The 15,836-nt window shown below is 38.2% G+C and overlaps 1 protein-coding gene across 2 annotated transcripts in view; it reads right to left on the bottom strand.

Moving 5' to 3' along the window:
• ADAM22 (ADAM metallopeptidase domain 22) overlaps positions 1-15,836 on the bottom strand; it is a 210,911-nt gene that overhangs the window by 34,657 nt on the left and 160,418 nt on the right. For both annotated transcript variants that reach the window (XM_088018611.1, XM_028119778.2), the window contains exons 16-22: positions 13,711-13,782; positions 13,378-13,470; positions 9,155-9,235; positions 6,357-6,407; positions 6,068-6,131; positions 4,347-4,452; positions 1,961-2,080 (exon numbers count right to left, since the gene is read on the bottom strand). In XM_088018611.1, coding sequence (XP_087874737.1) covers positions 1,961-2,080; positions 4,347-4,452; positions 6,068-6,131; positions 6,357-6,407; positions 9,155-9,235; positions 13,378-13,470; positions 13,711-13,782 — 587 coding nt within the window. The remainder of the gene's footprint in view (positions 1-1,960; positions 2,081-4,346; positions 4,453-6,067; positions 6,132-6,356; positions 6,408-9,154; positions 9,236-13,377; positions 13,471-13,710; positions 13,783-15,836) is intronic.

Below are 15,836 nucleotides of genomic sequence, written 5' to 3'. Positions count from 1 at the left end.
AATGTACCCTGCTCCTGTCTGATCTGGCTGTCCGCTGTACCTTGTACAGAACTGTAGTATCTGGGATTTCCCCTCACCGTTCAAGGGAGGATTGCCCTGACTCTTCACTCTACGTGGTGGGTCTCTTGTTTCTTATATGACCAGCCTTTCCCTTTCTTACCTTACGCTTTCATTTGAGTGGAACACAATTTCTAATAGCTTCCTGAGAAAGGGTATGGGGGAGTACATTTGCGGGGGAACCTGCATATCTAAAAGTGTGTCCATTTTCTCCCTTCACATTTGATTGATATTTTGCCTGGGTACAGAACTTAGTTCAGAAATCATGTTTTCCATTGTATTCTGGCTCCCAGGGCTCCTGCTGATAGATCCTAAGTCTGATCTTTTTTTTCACCTCTCTGAAAACATTTGGGATTCTTTTCTTTGTCCTAAGGTTCTGAAGTTGTATAATGATATGTTTAGATGTGCCTCGGAGTTCACTCACTCCACCTGCACTTGGTGAGCCTGTCAATGTGGACGCTCAAGTCCATCCTCTGTAGACAATCTAAGTCTCTCATTGACGATTTCTTCCCTGCTATTTTCCCTGTTCATCATTCCTCTTCCAACTTGGTGAGGTTTTCTCTATGTTCCACTCTTTTCCTGCTTTTGCCCTACTTTCTGGGAGATAATTTCAACTACTGGGTTTAATCTCTACCTCCATATTTTTAATTTCCAACAGCATTTGTTTCTATGAATGTTCTTCATTTGTTTAAAAAAATAGCACTCTATTCTTTTTCATGATAGAAGTATCTTATCTCTCATAAATATTGACAGGTGCCCTTTTTCTGGTTGTTTTTATCTCTTTGTGTATGTGTGTTTGAGCCTTTCTTCACATGTCTGATAAACTGCTCATATTTGTGGGTGCCTGGGTGGCTCAGTCGTTAAGCGTCTGCCTTCGGCTCAGGTCATGATCCCAGGGTCCTGGGATAGAGTCCCACATCAGGCTCCCTGTTCGGCGGGAAGCCTGCTTCTCCCTCTCCCACTCTCCCTGCTTGTGTTCCCTCTCTCGCTGTCTCTGTCTCTCTGTTAAAAAATAAATTAAAAAATCTTTAAAAAAAAAAAACTGCTCATATTTGAGTTATCAGATAAGTGATAGGAAATTTTAGGGCTTTCTGGCTGAACATCAATGAGGCTGGTCCACTTGCACACACCCTGGTATCAATATTGCCGGTTGTCCTTCAGTTCGGAAAACTGTTTGATTATGTGTAGAATGTAAAGTTCAAAATCTTCCATGAGAGGGTGAGCAATCCCCAGTTTAGGTGAGTCAGGAAGTAATCTGTTGGCAGACTTTTCAACTATCTTCTCTATTTTAGCCCTTCCCTGTCCCTGAATCCTTTTACTCTGTCTTCCAGAAGTAGATGATGCTGCCAGTTTTTGAGCCTTTGGGGAAATGACTTTATATACCAGGTTAGTTCTCCATTTTCCCCATTACTGACTTAGGAATTCAGCTTTCTTAGTTTTGACAATCATTTGCCACACATCCATATGCTCTCCACACTCCCAAATTTTGTTGCTGTTGTCTCCTCTCCCTTTCTCTACTGCCCTGTGGATACATGAATTCCAAAGAAGATCCAGTTACTGTCATTTTGGTGGGGGTTCAGAAGGGAGTAAAGGAAGATGCACATATTTAATCTACTGACTTTACCCAGGAGTTCTGACTCATTTTCCTTAATAGGAATGAAATGCAAACTAAACCCTACAAGATATTCTCGACCCATGAAACATAACTCCAGCAACCATAGTCAACTTATTCTTAGCTTCTTTTCAACCTTTTTGTGTCAGGATTTACTTGGTCACCGCTACAGGCTAGATTCTGTTTCAGCTTGCTAACACACATGGGAACTGAAAAAACCAAAGTAACTCTACGAGGCATTCCTCAGAAGTAAGATGACCAATGTTCTCATAGAATGGGGAAGATGATTACCTGCAGTTTAATGTCCTTCCCTGCTGCACAACCAAAGTAGATGTGATTTCACCATCAAGTTCTCCAAGCCTGGGGATATTACCAATATTGGTGCACAAAAGGTAACCACAAAGCACATCCCTGTGTTAAAAGATACCAATTATTTACTTCTTTCCCCAAATAACAAACCATGTACAGTTAAAACAGTAATCTTATCTCATTTTAGCATTTCTTTTTCATCCACTCTATTTTATTTACTCAAATTATAATAAGCCAAATAAGCCCAAGTTAGTTTGCCTCCTGCTTTAAAAAGTGTCTTCTCTGAAATTGTTATCCATGTACCAAAATCCCAAACTGTTTTCTAGATTTTCCTTTACTGTCCATTAGTTCAAGTATTTCTCTAAAGGAAATTATCCACCAAAAAGACTTCTTTTAGATCAGAATCTCCTTCCCTAGAACACAACACTGGATATGCTAAAACATTTTTTTTTTAATATTTGACAAGTGAATAAATGAACTTTGGATGAGTACTCTTTTGGAAGACAGCTTTCTTCAACCTTTTGCCCCAGAATTAAAGAATTTTATGTATATTTTATATATAGTAGATTTTTACTTTATATATATATACAGTAGATTCATATTTTATATATAGTAGAATTTAATATACATATATAGTAGATTCTCAGCCACATAGATTCACGATCCCTTTTTCAATATATTCCACTAATCCCCCAACCACTGCATATAATTCTAATTTAACATATGAAATATTTCCAGTGGTATTAATATTATCTGACATATTTTCTATATTTAGCACATTTTAATTACTAATATACATAATAATAAACACATACACTAATAAATATCTTGTCAAGAATGATTAGTAGACTAGCAAGATTATATATGAAAATATTAAGCTTCATCAGATAGAGAAAAATTAGAACTTATATCTATCATCAACATAGAAAAATGTATTAACTCATCCTTAAAAAATAATTTTTAAAGGTTATATCATTTTATCATAGCCATCACAAACAAAAATGCTTTCTTAACACAGAAGCGATATTCAACATTTTTATAAGCGTAATTTATGTGCATGGAGCTTACTAAGTACTTTAGGATATATAAAGAAAAAAAGACACGGTCAAGGAAATAGACTTGGATGAGAAGAGAAATCGCACACATAAACAACTATAAAACATGGGTGGGGGGAACAAGGGCCACAGTAATAGTACAAAAGGCTGTGGGAATTCAGAGAAGAGGGAAACGATTTATTTCTGGAGTAAATCCAGAAACAATTTATACAGCATTGTCCAAAGTGGGACTGTGACTGGTAATGGAGTGAGGATAAAGGGTGCTTTTGGAGGAATGAGCGCACAAGCAGAGGTACGGAGTGAGGAGAATAAAATGCGTGGACTAAGAATGACAAGGTTTGCTAGAATTTGGAAGAGTAGAGAAGAAAAAAACAAAACAAAACAAAAACATGAAGGTTGAGGGCAAATTGAGGAGGATGTAAAGGGTCAAGCTAAAGTTCCATTTTGTTCATTAAACAAGACAGTAGGATGTGCCACAAAGTGGTTAAGGGAGAGTTCTGAAATCAGACTGCCACATTCTAATTCTGCTTCTACCGCATCCTAGCTACATGACCTTGGTCAAATGAATTAACTGTGCCTCAGTTTTTCCTCCGTAAAATGAGGAGAACTGCCATAAAGACTAAATAACATAGCTTATGTAAACTGCAAGATAGTGTGCACAGTAAATGTTGGGCATTATTCTTACTATTAATTAGGTATGTGGGACCAGTGAAATTTGAACAAAGAACTGACAGTCAAAAGGATTCAGCAGATGAATATTCTGATGGCAGCATGCTAGAGAATCCTGGCTTAAGACACTCTTAAGAGGCCTTTGTAACAGTTGAAGAATTAATGTAGGTCTTAGTTGCAGCAGTGCCATAGGAAAGGAAATGAAGAGATCAATTAAGACAAATGGCCATGATTTGGTGTCTGGACAATGTGTCAGAGGGACAGTGGAGTCAAGGACCATTGAAAGGCTTCTAAACTGAAGGACAGTGAAATATTAAGATCTTTCACAAAAATGGTGATTCAGAAAAGTCAGAACCAGTTAATAGAGTATATATTCTGGTGGCTTTAATTTTTGTTGCTTTGAAATGCTAGCCAGCGCCTTCTAGGTGAGAAAGTCCTGAGGCAGCTGCAAGGGTGGCCTGGGCCTGAGGGGAGAGGTCAAGACTCAGGAGCCTTCTGCAGGGTGGAGCTGGAATGCTGGGAAAAGATGAGAGCAGGCAGCTGAGGCTCTGCAGGATGCAGAGAACAGGAACGTCCTGGTGGCTCTGAAAGTAACACCTACAATTAATTAAGGGATAAACTCTGCGCAAACTTCTCCATCTCACCGTTTGTTGCACTGTATCCACGTGTCTTTGTCTTTCCCACAGTTCCCCTTCTCCGTCCCTTCGATATTCAGTTTCTCATAGCAGTATTTGTCTGATGCCATCACCTCTGAAGCAGAAAAGAATTTTCTATCGGTGAGAGATTTAACACATGAGCTGCTCAAAGTGTTTGCAGTAAGGGAAAGTAGCCATTTAAGGACTCTTCTTCATGACAATGGTGCCAATTCCAAAGACTGTACCCATGGTTCTCAAGAGTTGTCCTTTACCACAGACATCCAGGACTCAGCTACATTCTTCATGACTGCTCATTGGAAATTTGGAAAACAAATCTATGGAGATCTTTGATGGGATTGAGGCTATAGGTTCTAAGAACAACACTCCTCAGAATGTGGCCAATAATTAGGGGAAGATGCTACCAAATTGTTCCTGGAATAAATACTCCACACTTTAATCTCAGTGCCAAATGTAAAGTACAAATTTCTCACTTGGCAACTTTTATTAATCATAATGACAAGTTTATTAAAATAACTATGCACTATAATTAAAGATTCAAGAAGCAGTAGTATAATTTCTACCTTGTTTACTAATTCTTAACAACTATTAAAAAACAATTTAATTTTATTCTGTTTTTAGACAAGCTTGAATTCACGCTAAATCTAAGAGAGTGAAATAACATTTTAAACCATGTCAGCATCTTTTTCAGGACTTTGTTTTGGCTAAAGCCAAGGCTGGTTGATGGAACTGTCCAGAAGTTAGATCAAAATGACCTCTGCAAACTAATCAAAAGATAACTGTTTGTGTATATTTTTAAAAAATAATCACGTTAAAAAAATAATCATTTTTTTTCCTACTTCTTGCTGTAAGCAACAGTTTTTCTCAAGTGGGGGAAACAAAAACTGTAACTCTTTGCTCAGAGTACAGTCTGCATTTCCATATTCTCCCCCTTTCTCCAGTCACCCAGAAGAGGGCGTACACTTGCCCTCTCAGAAAGAATGTAGCCACTATGTGTGACAATTAAAGATTATCTTTATCTTTATAGCTTATTTCCTAATACAAACTGTCTTCTGAAAGAGTTTAAAGCAAAAATTGCCTTCAAAAAATATATGGCACAATATTTAAATACACATTTAAGCAGAGATATAATTTAAATATGTTTTAGATATAAATATTATATACTTCCCTCCAAAAATCTGACAAACTTTGAAAGCAATAACATTAAAATTTTTTCTGATGTGGCATAGCTACCTCAGCAGAGGGTCACCTGTAATTAGGAAAGCGAGCTAGACTTTAAGAGAGATAGTTGAGGAAGAAAAAGCAACTCTAGCTAACCTGCTACAGTGCTAAGCCAAGGGCATCCTATCCAGGGTCCACGCCCATCCCATATGGTTGTACAGGTTTGGTTAAGGACATTCAGCTGAGGGAAGTGTAAGTGGAACTAAAATCCAGGTTTGCTCTATTCTCCAGGCTGCACAGGCTGGAGTGGACTTCATCTGCCTGGCAGCAAAGGCACCTTCTTTCTTGTCCAATGGCACAACCAACTAGCCAAGTGTCTTCTCAAAGGCCGTGCCTTTCTCTAATGTCTACAAAAGTGCCCCTACTAAGACCTGCAGTGTCTTTGAGAATCCCTCAATCATAAAGTGGTTGAAAATTTACTTCCAGCTCACAGCATGTGCTTTGACCTGATATCATACTTTGAAAAGGATCAAGCCACACTATTTACTTACTTTGCCCCCAGATGTATTTGCATTGCCTATCCCTGGTTTTACATCTTCCTCCAAAGCAAATCCCCTAAAATGGAAAAGCATATACCTATTAACGATGCAATGTCTGCTTATGTTGGATCACTGAAAAAAGAAAATATGACTGGGAAAACTAGTAGATGAGTATTATAAAACCTTTTATCTTCAGAATTGATTACAAAACATTTAAACTGATTTTCCTATTTGGTAAGATTTCAGTATTTCTTTCATGCTGGTACACATGAAAGATTTAGGTAAAGATGAAGTAACCTACCTGAATACCATCACATGAATATCCATCCATTTTATGAATATTTGGGGCACACTAGGAAATGAAAACAGAACTATGAACCAAGTGCACAGCAAAATATCCAGCTGAGCTAATCCCTGTAATGTTTTCTTTTTCTTTTTGAAAATAAAAGTCTGATAATATGGCTAAGTCTCTTAAAACATCTGAAAATAAAAACAAAAAAGATCAGGAGGAAGCAAAAGGAAATACAACAATTGGTGCACTTTCCCCTAAAAATATGGATCTACTAGAGGCAAAAACAGTTGATTACACTGTAGCAAATAAAAAGAACCTACAGCTATGACTCAGCCAACCCTAACATTTCAGAGCATCTTGCTTTACACAGATACACTGTTCCTCAGAGCAAGAAAAACAAGAGCACAAAACAAAAGCAAGGAGGATGCCAACATAAATGGAGCCAAAACTAGTTTCCTCTTTTTTACCATGAGAAGCACCACAGCCCTTACTCTTACAATGTCTCTTGAGCAGAAGTCCACCTTGGGCACATTAGAAAAAAAACATGCCTTATAGCTCCATTTTTCCCTTGTAGCAATTGCAGAAAATTGCAAAGCATTCTTAATAAAAAGTATTTTTAAATTTATTATACATTTTTTGTATCTTTATAATAATTATATACTCACTTCAGAAAACTTAGGGAATGTTAAAAAAGTAAAACAAACAAACAAAAAACAAAAGACAAAGTCTCTCATGTTCCCACCACCCAAAGACAACAATTTTTTATATTTTGGTATATTTTTTTCTCTACCTTTTTCTACAAAATTTGATTTTTTAAAATATAGGTATATAATCATGTTACGGACGATATTTTATATCCTGCTTCTCTTTACTTTTTCATCACGTGAATTTTCTCAGGTCATAATAAGCTTTTTTGTAGGTATCATCCTTAATAGCTATAATATACTGCATTGAGCTAACAAACCATATAACCAATGTACTATAATACTCACTTCTAACTACCTCCAGTTTATGCTGTTACAACTAATTCAACAAAAGCATCTTTCTACATGACCTTTGGATTCTGGATTTTTTTTTAAAACTCCTGCTTATGGTATAGTCACATTCCAAAGAAGTCACTCTAATATCCTTTCCCTCCAGGAACACAAGGCAGTCATTCACTGTATCCTCATCATCACTAAGTGTTAGCTTATAGAAACAATGCTAATTAGATAGTAAGGAAAGAAAATACTTTTACATGAAAGATCTCTAGTCTCTTAGGAGGACTACCTTTAAAACAAAACATTTTTATGATTAATGCAGGTATACCACTACTGAATCCCTCTTCTCTAGAGGAAAAACATGTAGGCTGTCCTTGCTCTGCATAGCTCCCATATACATGGATTTCAGATACCATGGTTTTGTGAAATGACATCAGTACCCCAACAACACAGTTCCAATTTCAGCTCCCACAGTGTATTAACTATGAGCAACTGCATAAGGCACACATTTGCTACTAGCCTTTCAGTTCCATGATCACTAGGTATCTAAGAGCTCCCCATCATGGGCACTTGTCACTTCTTACAAAGTCCGCCAGTGACTGGTCACTGCCCATGTTCATTCAGTTCATGAACAGACAACAGAAGGTGTGTTGACTCTCTCTGTCTCTGGGTAATAGCGTGTGTTGACTCTCTCTGTCTCTGGGTAATAGCATGTGACATTTTGCAAAACTGGATAACTGTTAAGAGGGAACTGGTCAGCAAAATGAAAATGCAGAAAAGAAATGAAAAAGGATGACCCTAGAAGTGAAATTCAAATCAAATATAAATTGAGTCACAGCAAAAAGTCACTGACTGGGCATGTTGATACTGCTATTTGGCAAAAAACCTCACATTCACACCTTCACATCTCCTGGAGCTATTTCATGACACTGAAAATGCAAAGGATAAAATGTTGAAAGCTGATCCAAACTTAGAAGGGAGTCAATTCAACAAGGCATAGAGAAGATGCTTACTATGGATCCTAAGGTTTGTGGCCAGAGGGCATGCACAGCCCAAACTGCTCCTGATGAGGATTTTACAAACAAATAAAACTTGTAATTCTCAATGTTTCTGTTTTTAGTGTGCTAAAAAAATGTTTATTTTTTCATTTCCCTATTCACTTAAATCCAAGGCTGACAATATTTTTTAAAGATCACGGAACAACTGTAATTTTTGCACTGATTATTAAGATGAATTACACGATTTTAACTTGCACAGTCATTGTTAGGGCCCTGCACTACACTGCAAACTGAGGATGGCCTGTATATACAATAACCATGGGAAATCTGTGAACCCTCACCAAAGTTTATCAGCTTCCTCATCTTCTCCATTCACAACCATATGACATTAAATTCAAGAGCAGTTATTAATGGGTGAGGTGACGCAGGTGGTCTCAGAAAAGCAAGAGTCAAGGCAAAAGAATAGACCCCTCCTCAGAACTCAGTGCTCTGTGGGTCTCTCTGCCTTGGCTGGCTCCTGTTTCCATCAGCTGGAGAGAAAACAGGACAAAAAGCAATGCCTTCCATTCTCTACTTAAAACAGAAACAAAATAGTTAAGGCACGCATGCAGTCTGAGGTTAGTTCAACATTGAGATAAAATGATGCTGCATATCTCTGCAAGCTTCGATTACTGAAACCGAAATCCCTGAGAAGTAAATAAAGAGAGAATGAGAACTGATGTGAAAAAGACATGACATCGTGTCCCTTTAAGTTTTGCCTGGGGGACAGTACACTATAGGTACCCCTACTCCTTCCCGTCAGGTTCAGACTAACGACTCTGTAAATTACCTGGCTTGAATTTCCTGAGCACGTCTCACGAATATCGCAATCGTTTACTGCTTCTCGGCACACGGTCCCCATGGGCTGAAACTAAAGTGAACAAAAATCAATGTGCAAAACTGCCGAAGGGGAAAAAAAAAATCTCTTGTGGCATCATCTCAAAAAAAGGCAAAATGACTATTTTTGGATAGGAATATTGCAAGCGATTTTAAGATGCCAGTCTCTGAAAACCCCATTACTGAATGAAATGTTCATTTAATAGTTTTCAGCAAGAGTTTTGCTTATATGAAAGAATCTGCAGAGTCATCACACATTAAGTCTTACGATAGCTACTAAAATAGGGTAGGTCTGGATGATCCATCTCCCCAGAAGGACAAGTCAGTCCAAGTTCTAGTAATTCTTCCTCCCAAAAAAGGTTTTGGATTTACACTTTACTCTTCATTCTTACTGGCATCTTCATCGTTTTGCTCTCTTTTGCCTCATCTGCCAAGATTCTGAATGTTGTTACATCGTAGGCTGAATTGCAAAAGTTAGATTTTCTGGCAAAGCGATTTCCTCCCATACTGTCCTTTATCTCCTGTCTCATTTTTATATATAGATCTATGGCATGGTCTTTTATTCTTGTCTAATGTTTCTATTATTTGTACCTGTGTATGGGAGGGGTTTTTCTCTTTTCTTTTTTCTCTTGCCTATTTTCAACCACCTCAAATATTTCTTGTAAGTGTAGGGAGTTACAAATAAAATTTTAAGCTCACTGAATTTATAAATTGCCAGGGTATTCATTATAAACAAACAAACAGAGATACACAAAGTCATAATCCTTCCCCTCTCTTCTTCAATCCCATTCTCTTTCATTCCCCAAAATACTATTATCAGGGTCTGGATCCTTCCATGTTTTTATGTCTGCTCACACAAACAGACCCATTATTCAGGACCCCTCTCCCAGACCACCTTTCATCTTCTCTCTCTTGCTCATAACCCTCCAGGCACCTGAGTTTCCTACTGTTCTGAGAACATGAACAGCACACTGCCAACTCCAATCGGGATTTCAACAGATATTTTTAAGAGATCTGAAAAAAATTTGTGTTCATTCATTCATCAAGTATTTATTAGGCACTTAAAATGTGCCGGGCACTTTCTGGCCACTGGGGACTCAGTGGAGAATAAAACACAAGAACCCTGTTTGCAAGGAACTCACATTTTAGTGGGGTAAATAGACCATGAAAATAAGGAAATAAGCAAGATAATTTAAATTCATATACTCTGGTTCTCTTCCTTCCAATTTCTTGGAATTGGGGTAAACTACAATTTTAGAAAGTCTGAGGTAGAAATATAAGCAGATTTAAGATGGAGTTTATATGAGAGTGTAAATGTTCAAGAAGTGCCAAGAAACTTCTGAAAGAAAGCATAGTGAAGGACGACTTGCTCTCAGTGCTGGGATACAGCAGTAGATAAACTGACCCAAATCCCTGCCCTCTTGGAACTTAGATACTAAAGCGTGAACAAAAATAATAAACAAGTCAATGAGCAATGTTTTACAGCAAGGGTTGGCAAATTATGGCTTGAGGGCAAAAAGTGGCTGGCCATCTGTTTTTATAAATAAAGTTTTACTGGAACACAAGCATGCTCATTTGTTTCTGTATTTTTGATGGCTGCTTTCAAAGGCAGAGTTCGGTAACTGAGACAGAGACCTCATGACCCACAAAGCCTAAACTATGTACTACCTGATCCTTTACCCAAAATGTTTGCCAACTCTGACTCACAGATGCTTTAATCATAAATACACATAGGAAAAAACAGAGATACGTAGGATTTCTCATCCTGTTTTTCTATTGCCCCTCCATTCATTCACTCTCCTGCCTCTGGTTCCTCCAGGGGTCTAGGATGGGCGTAAGAACTGGGGGCGAGAGACAGAGAAAGTGGCAAAAAGCTCTTACTTGACTGGTAGAGCTGCAGCTTATTTTGTGAGATAGTTAAAATCATGACATTTTCCTGTATATATTGTAATTCTATTATTTTGTATTTGTTCTTTGAAATGTTCATGTTCATATCACAAAGGGACCCTTTTTATGCAGGTGGAGAAGCTGACAGACTAAATAGATGATGCAGGGGCACCTGGGTGGCTCAGTCATTAAGTGTCTGCCTTCGGCTCAGGTCATGATCCCAGGGTCCTGGGATCGAGCCCCGCATCGGGCTCCCTGCTCAGCGGGAAGGCTGCTTCTCCCTCTCCCACTCCCCCTGCTTGTGTTCCCTCTCTGTCAAACAAAGAAAATCTTTAAAAATAAATAAATAAATAAATATATGATGCAACCCAAATCTTAAAATGTCTGTTTTGTATTTGATTTAATCCTCCTTTTTTTATTTTTTTATTTTTTTTAAAAGATTTTATTTATTTATTTGAGAGAGAGAGAATGAGAGATAGAGAGCACGAGAGGGAAGAGGGTCAGAGGGAGAAGCAGACTCCCTGCTGAGCAGGGAGCCCGATGTGGGACTCGATCCCGGGACTCCAGGATCATGACCTGAGCTGAAGGCAGTCGCTTAACCAACTGAGCCACCCAGGCGCCCCTCCTCCTTTTTTTAGAGAGTGCTTTCAGAGGTCTCTGCCAGTGCCTTGCTTGACTTAAAAAGCTGCCAGAGACATAGTGGTAAAGTAGAAACAACAGAAATTGCTGCCAGCAGATCTGGGATGTAATTTCACATCTATTCCTTAATAGCTGGACGAGCATATGCAGGTTGTATCACTTCCTTGAGACCAGGATTGCTCAAATGGAAAAATAAGGGTAATAATGCCTATCCCAAAATAACACATTTTCAAAACCAAAAGTGTGGTTGTGAGCTTTATCTATGACAGTGGTCTCAACCAGCAGTGATTTTGCCCCTGAGGGGACACTGGGCAATGTCTGGAAATATTTTTGGTTGTCACAAGTGGGAGGAGTTGTACTTGTATCAAGTGGGTAGAAGTCAAGGATTTGCTAAATAACTTAAAATACACAAGACATACCCTCAAAACAAAACAATCATCCAGCCAAAAATGTCAACAGTGCCAGGACGGAGAAACCCAGATACATGATGATATAAATTAAAAGTGCTTAGCACAATCTCTTGGCACTCAGTAGATATTTACTATGATAGATTCATGTCCCACTCTCCCTTAGCTCATTAGACTCAAGTTAGTCGATCAGCAAATAATCAATAAAAGAGTGTTGTGCATATTTATTTATCCACTTAACAAATATTTACTAAGGACCTGTACCAATTACTGGGTAAGTCCCAGACACTGACTCCATAAAATGTACATACTAAGGTGAATACTAAACCTCACAGCAACTAATGTAGAATATTGTACCAGATTTTATGAGAAGAGAAAAAGAAATAGATTTCTTTGAAAAATGTAAGCCTCAAATAACTTTTAGTCATGATGTTAAGGCTTAAATATTTGGGGACAGGTATGGGATGCTATCGGGAGGATGAAAACAATGTGCCTAAAGATGCATTCTAAAATCTCACGCATGGTAATACACGTGAGATGTTATCATGTCTAAAAGTATAGCTTCTGGGGCGCCTGGGTGGCTCAGTCGTTGGGCATCTGCCTTCGGCTCAGGTCATGATCCCAGGGTCCTGGGATCGAGCCCCGCATCGGGCTCCCTGCTTGGCAGGAAGCCTGCTTCTCCCTCTCCCACTCCCCCTGCTTGTGTTCCCTCTCCGGCTGTGTCTCTCTCTGTCAAATAAATAAAATCTTTAAAATAAAATAAAATAAAATAAAAGTATAGCTTCTCCTATACTTATGCAAGAAATACACCAAGCAGAGCAGCAAGAAAAGAAGAATCTCTTGAATATCCACTTGGCTTTACAAAGAAAGGGAAAACCTCATTTGAAGGTTAGGAACACCTGGCTTCAGTTAATGTGCATGTCCCTCAGGTAAGCAGTAATGAGAAGACAAACTGGGGAATTTAACAAGGTCCAGGACCCAGCTCTCTGACTTACTTGGTACAAGACCCTGGGCAACCACTTACCCACTGTATGCCTTAGTGTTCTCAACTGTTCGATAGGAATAAAAATAGTAACAAAACTTCACAAGATTTTATGAGGATCCTATAGAGCACCTGGCAACATAGTCACTTAATATATGATAGGCACTACTTTTGTTATTACATCATATTTGCCTAACCTTAATGATTTAATCAAATATGTCCTCGTCTCTGTCAATTAGTCATTACTCAACATTTATTTACCTTGCACTTTTTACAACAAAGACCATCACTGCACTGAGAATCTTGAGTCAAGGTGCATTTCTTACAACATTCTGCTCCTTCAAGGACACACTCCTAAGGAATACAAAGATTTTCAAAACATCAGAAAATGGTGTCATTTTCTAAAAGTACCAGGATATTTTTTTTAAATGAATGTATAACCCCACAATAATAATCTTTCTTCCATATATCCCATGAAATTTCCAAACATAACACCAGCTCTGTTTGTCTCAGTGAGTGGACCTGGAATGACCCTGGATAACCTAAAAAAAAAAAAAAAAAAAAAAAAAATCATCAAAACACCCAGAGACTTACTGCCGGGGTCCCACAGTCACACTCCTCTCCAGTTTCGATGAAACCATTTCCACACTCAGGAGGATCAAGAAGCTGTGGGATGAAACCAAAAGGATAAAATATGGATAAATCAAGATCAAAGACCTTATGAGAGACCATAAGTACCACAACCGTACATCTGGTATACCTTTCGGTCATTTCCAAGTATATTTTTATTTTCCTAAACTTGAAAGCGTAACTCTAGAACTTTAGAACTGGAAACTTGAGAACAGAAGTATCTACTTCCGTTTCCATTTCAGATTGGAAATTCAAATTTACATATGTAATATGCATATGGATTCCAGTAAATGCCACCGAAATAAAAGACCTAGCCATTGACTGAACCCAAGCCAGACTGATTCCTGAAATTTCATTTCAAGCAGGAAGCAAGGGATTTGGAGACAGAAAGTATGGGTTCAAATCTTGGCTCAGCTACTTTATCTTGGGCATACGGCTTGTCATCTCAGAGCACAAGTGCTTTAATATTTAAAGCAGGAATAATAATAATATTATCTGCCCATCTACATCAAAAATTGTTGGGAGGATCAAGTTCAATCATCTGTGAGAGCCATTTACTAACTATATATCCTTGTGAAATAGGAAGTTATTTTATAGACAATTAGGAAAACATCACAAAACTTAATAAATCCACTGATTTATTTAATATAAAATATAGCCTCTCCAATTAACATAGCTTTGCAGAACGCAGTAATAATAACTGGCCCCAGAGATGGAAGTAACTTTTAGCATGTACAAGAGTACATTTTAAGACTATTTTATTTTTCAACTCTCCATCAATTTCATTATCTTTTGAGCATAACTTATCTTACGGTGATAGGTAAAATTACCAAGTAGCTGTTATGTCCCAGTTATGTAATATTCAATTAGAAGTTCGTCAAAGTTTACATATTATAGAATGGGATGGAACACACACCTATCAACAGACACACGCCCACACACACACTTTCTTAACTAACTAGAGGGGGGGAAAAACCAATAAAAAAAGCAGCAGCAATGACAACAACAAAATCCCCACCTGATTCCAAATATTCTCTCCTCTCCTACAAAATAATCAACACATCTCTAGATTCTATTTTCAGCTGAAAGGGATCATAACAAATGAGACAGCTTTGAAAGCCAAAACTAAAACTTATCCAGATGAAAAATCCACTTATCATTTTACTCTGAGCTCAGAAAAATCAGTTATTTTTGTAAAAAGACTTGAATTGTTTTTCATTTATAGCAGCAGGGAGTTAGTTCAAATGTCCCTTCTGAAACTTTTGCAAAGAGTCTTTAAAATGGTCACTTTGCTTTTCAAAGCAATATGATACACTTTCTAAATTTCACTGGAATAGACAGGGAATGAAGTCAGGTAAATGATGATAAAGGCAACACCAGACATCACTGTGGTGAGGAGAAGAACATAACAGTTCACATAATTAACAAGAACCAAGAATTCTGCTTTAACATGCCGACTTCCAAATGCATGAGGAAGACCAGCTTTCAAGTCAGTAACCAGAGTTTGTTCTGCAAGTTGGAAAGGCCTCTGACAAAGTCTAAGTACACAAAGACTTTCTCCTTTGCAGCCTTGGCTTTCATACTGAGAAGTAATAGCAATTTTAATCATACTACTCATTCTGAAAGGCAGCACTGACAGGGAGTTATGAGGGGGAGAAATGCCCCCTTTCTATCAGTATGAGCTGTGATTACATATACAAACAAACAAAAAAGGAACCAAGAAAATGAAAAAGAAAGGCAAATGAGGGTGCCTGGGTGGCTCAGTCGTTAAGCGTCTGCCTTCGGCTCAGGTCATGATCCCAGGGTCCTGGGATCGAGTCCCACATTGGGCTCCCTGCCCAGCAGGAAGCCTGCTTCTCCCTCTCCCACTCCCCCTGCTTGTGTTCCTGCTCTTGCTGTGTCTCTCTCTGTCAAATAAATAAAGAAAATCTTTAAAAAAAAAAAAAAAAGAAAAAGAAAGGCAAATGAAACCATCTTTGCAAACTAATCATTTTTCAGAAAGCACACAGTCTTATTTCTACCTGCTTTCTATTTCCATCACAATAGCCCAAAACGTCAGGGTGCTTGGGTGACTCGGGATAGAGCCCTGT

Source organism: Eumetopias jubatus, unplaced genomic scaffold, assembly GCF_037043125.1.
Source record: "Eumetopias jubatus isolate StellerSeaLion01/CBP00866 unplaced genomic scaffold, mEumJub1_p1.0 scaffold_14, whole genome shotgun sequence".
Classification (NCBI taxonomy): Eukaryota; Metazoa; Chordata; class Mammalia; order Carnivora; family Otariidae; genus Eumetopias; species Eumetopias jubatus.
Note: the sequence above shows the minus strand (reverse complement) of the source record. Positions and strands in the feature narration are given on the sequence as shown.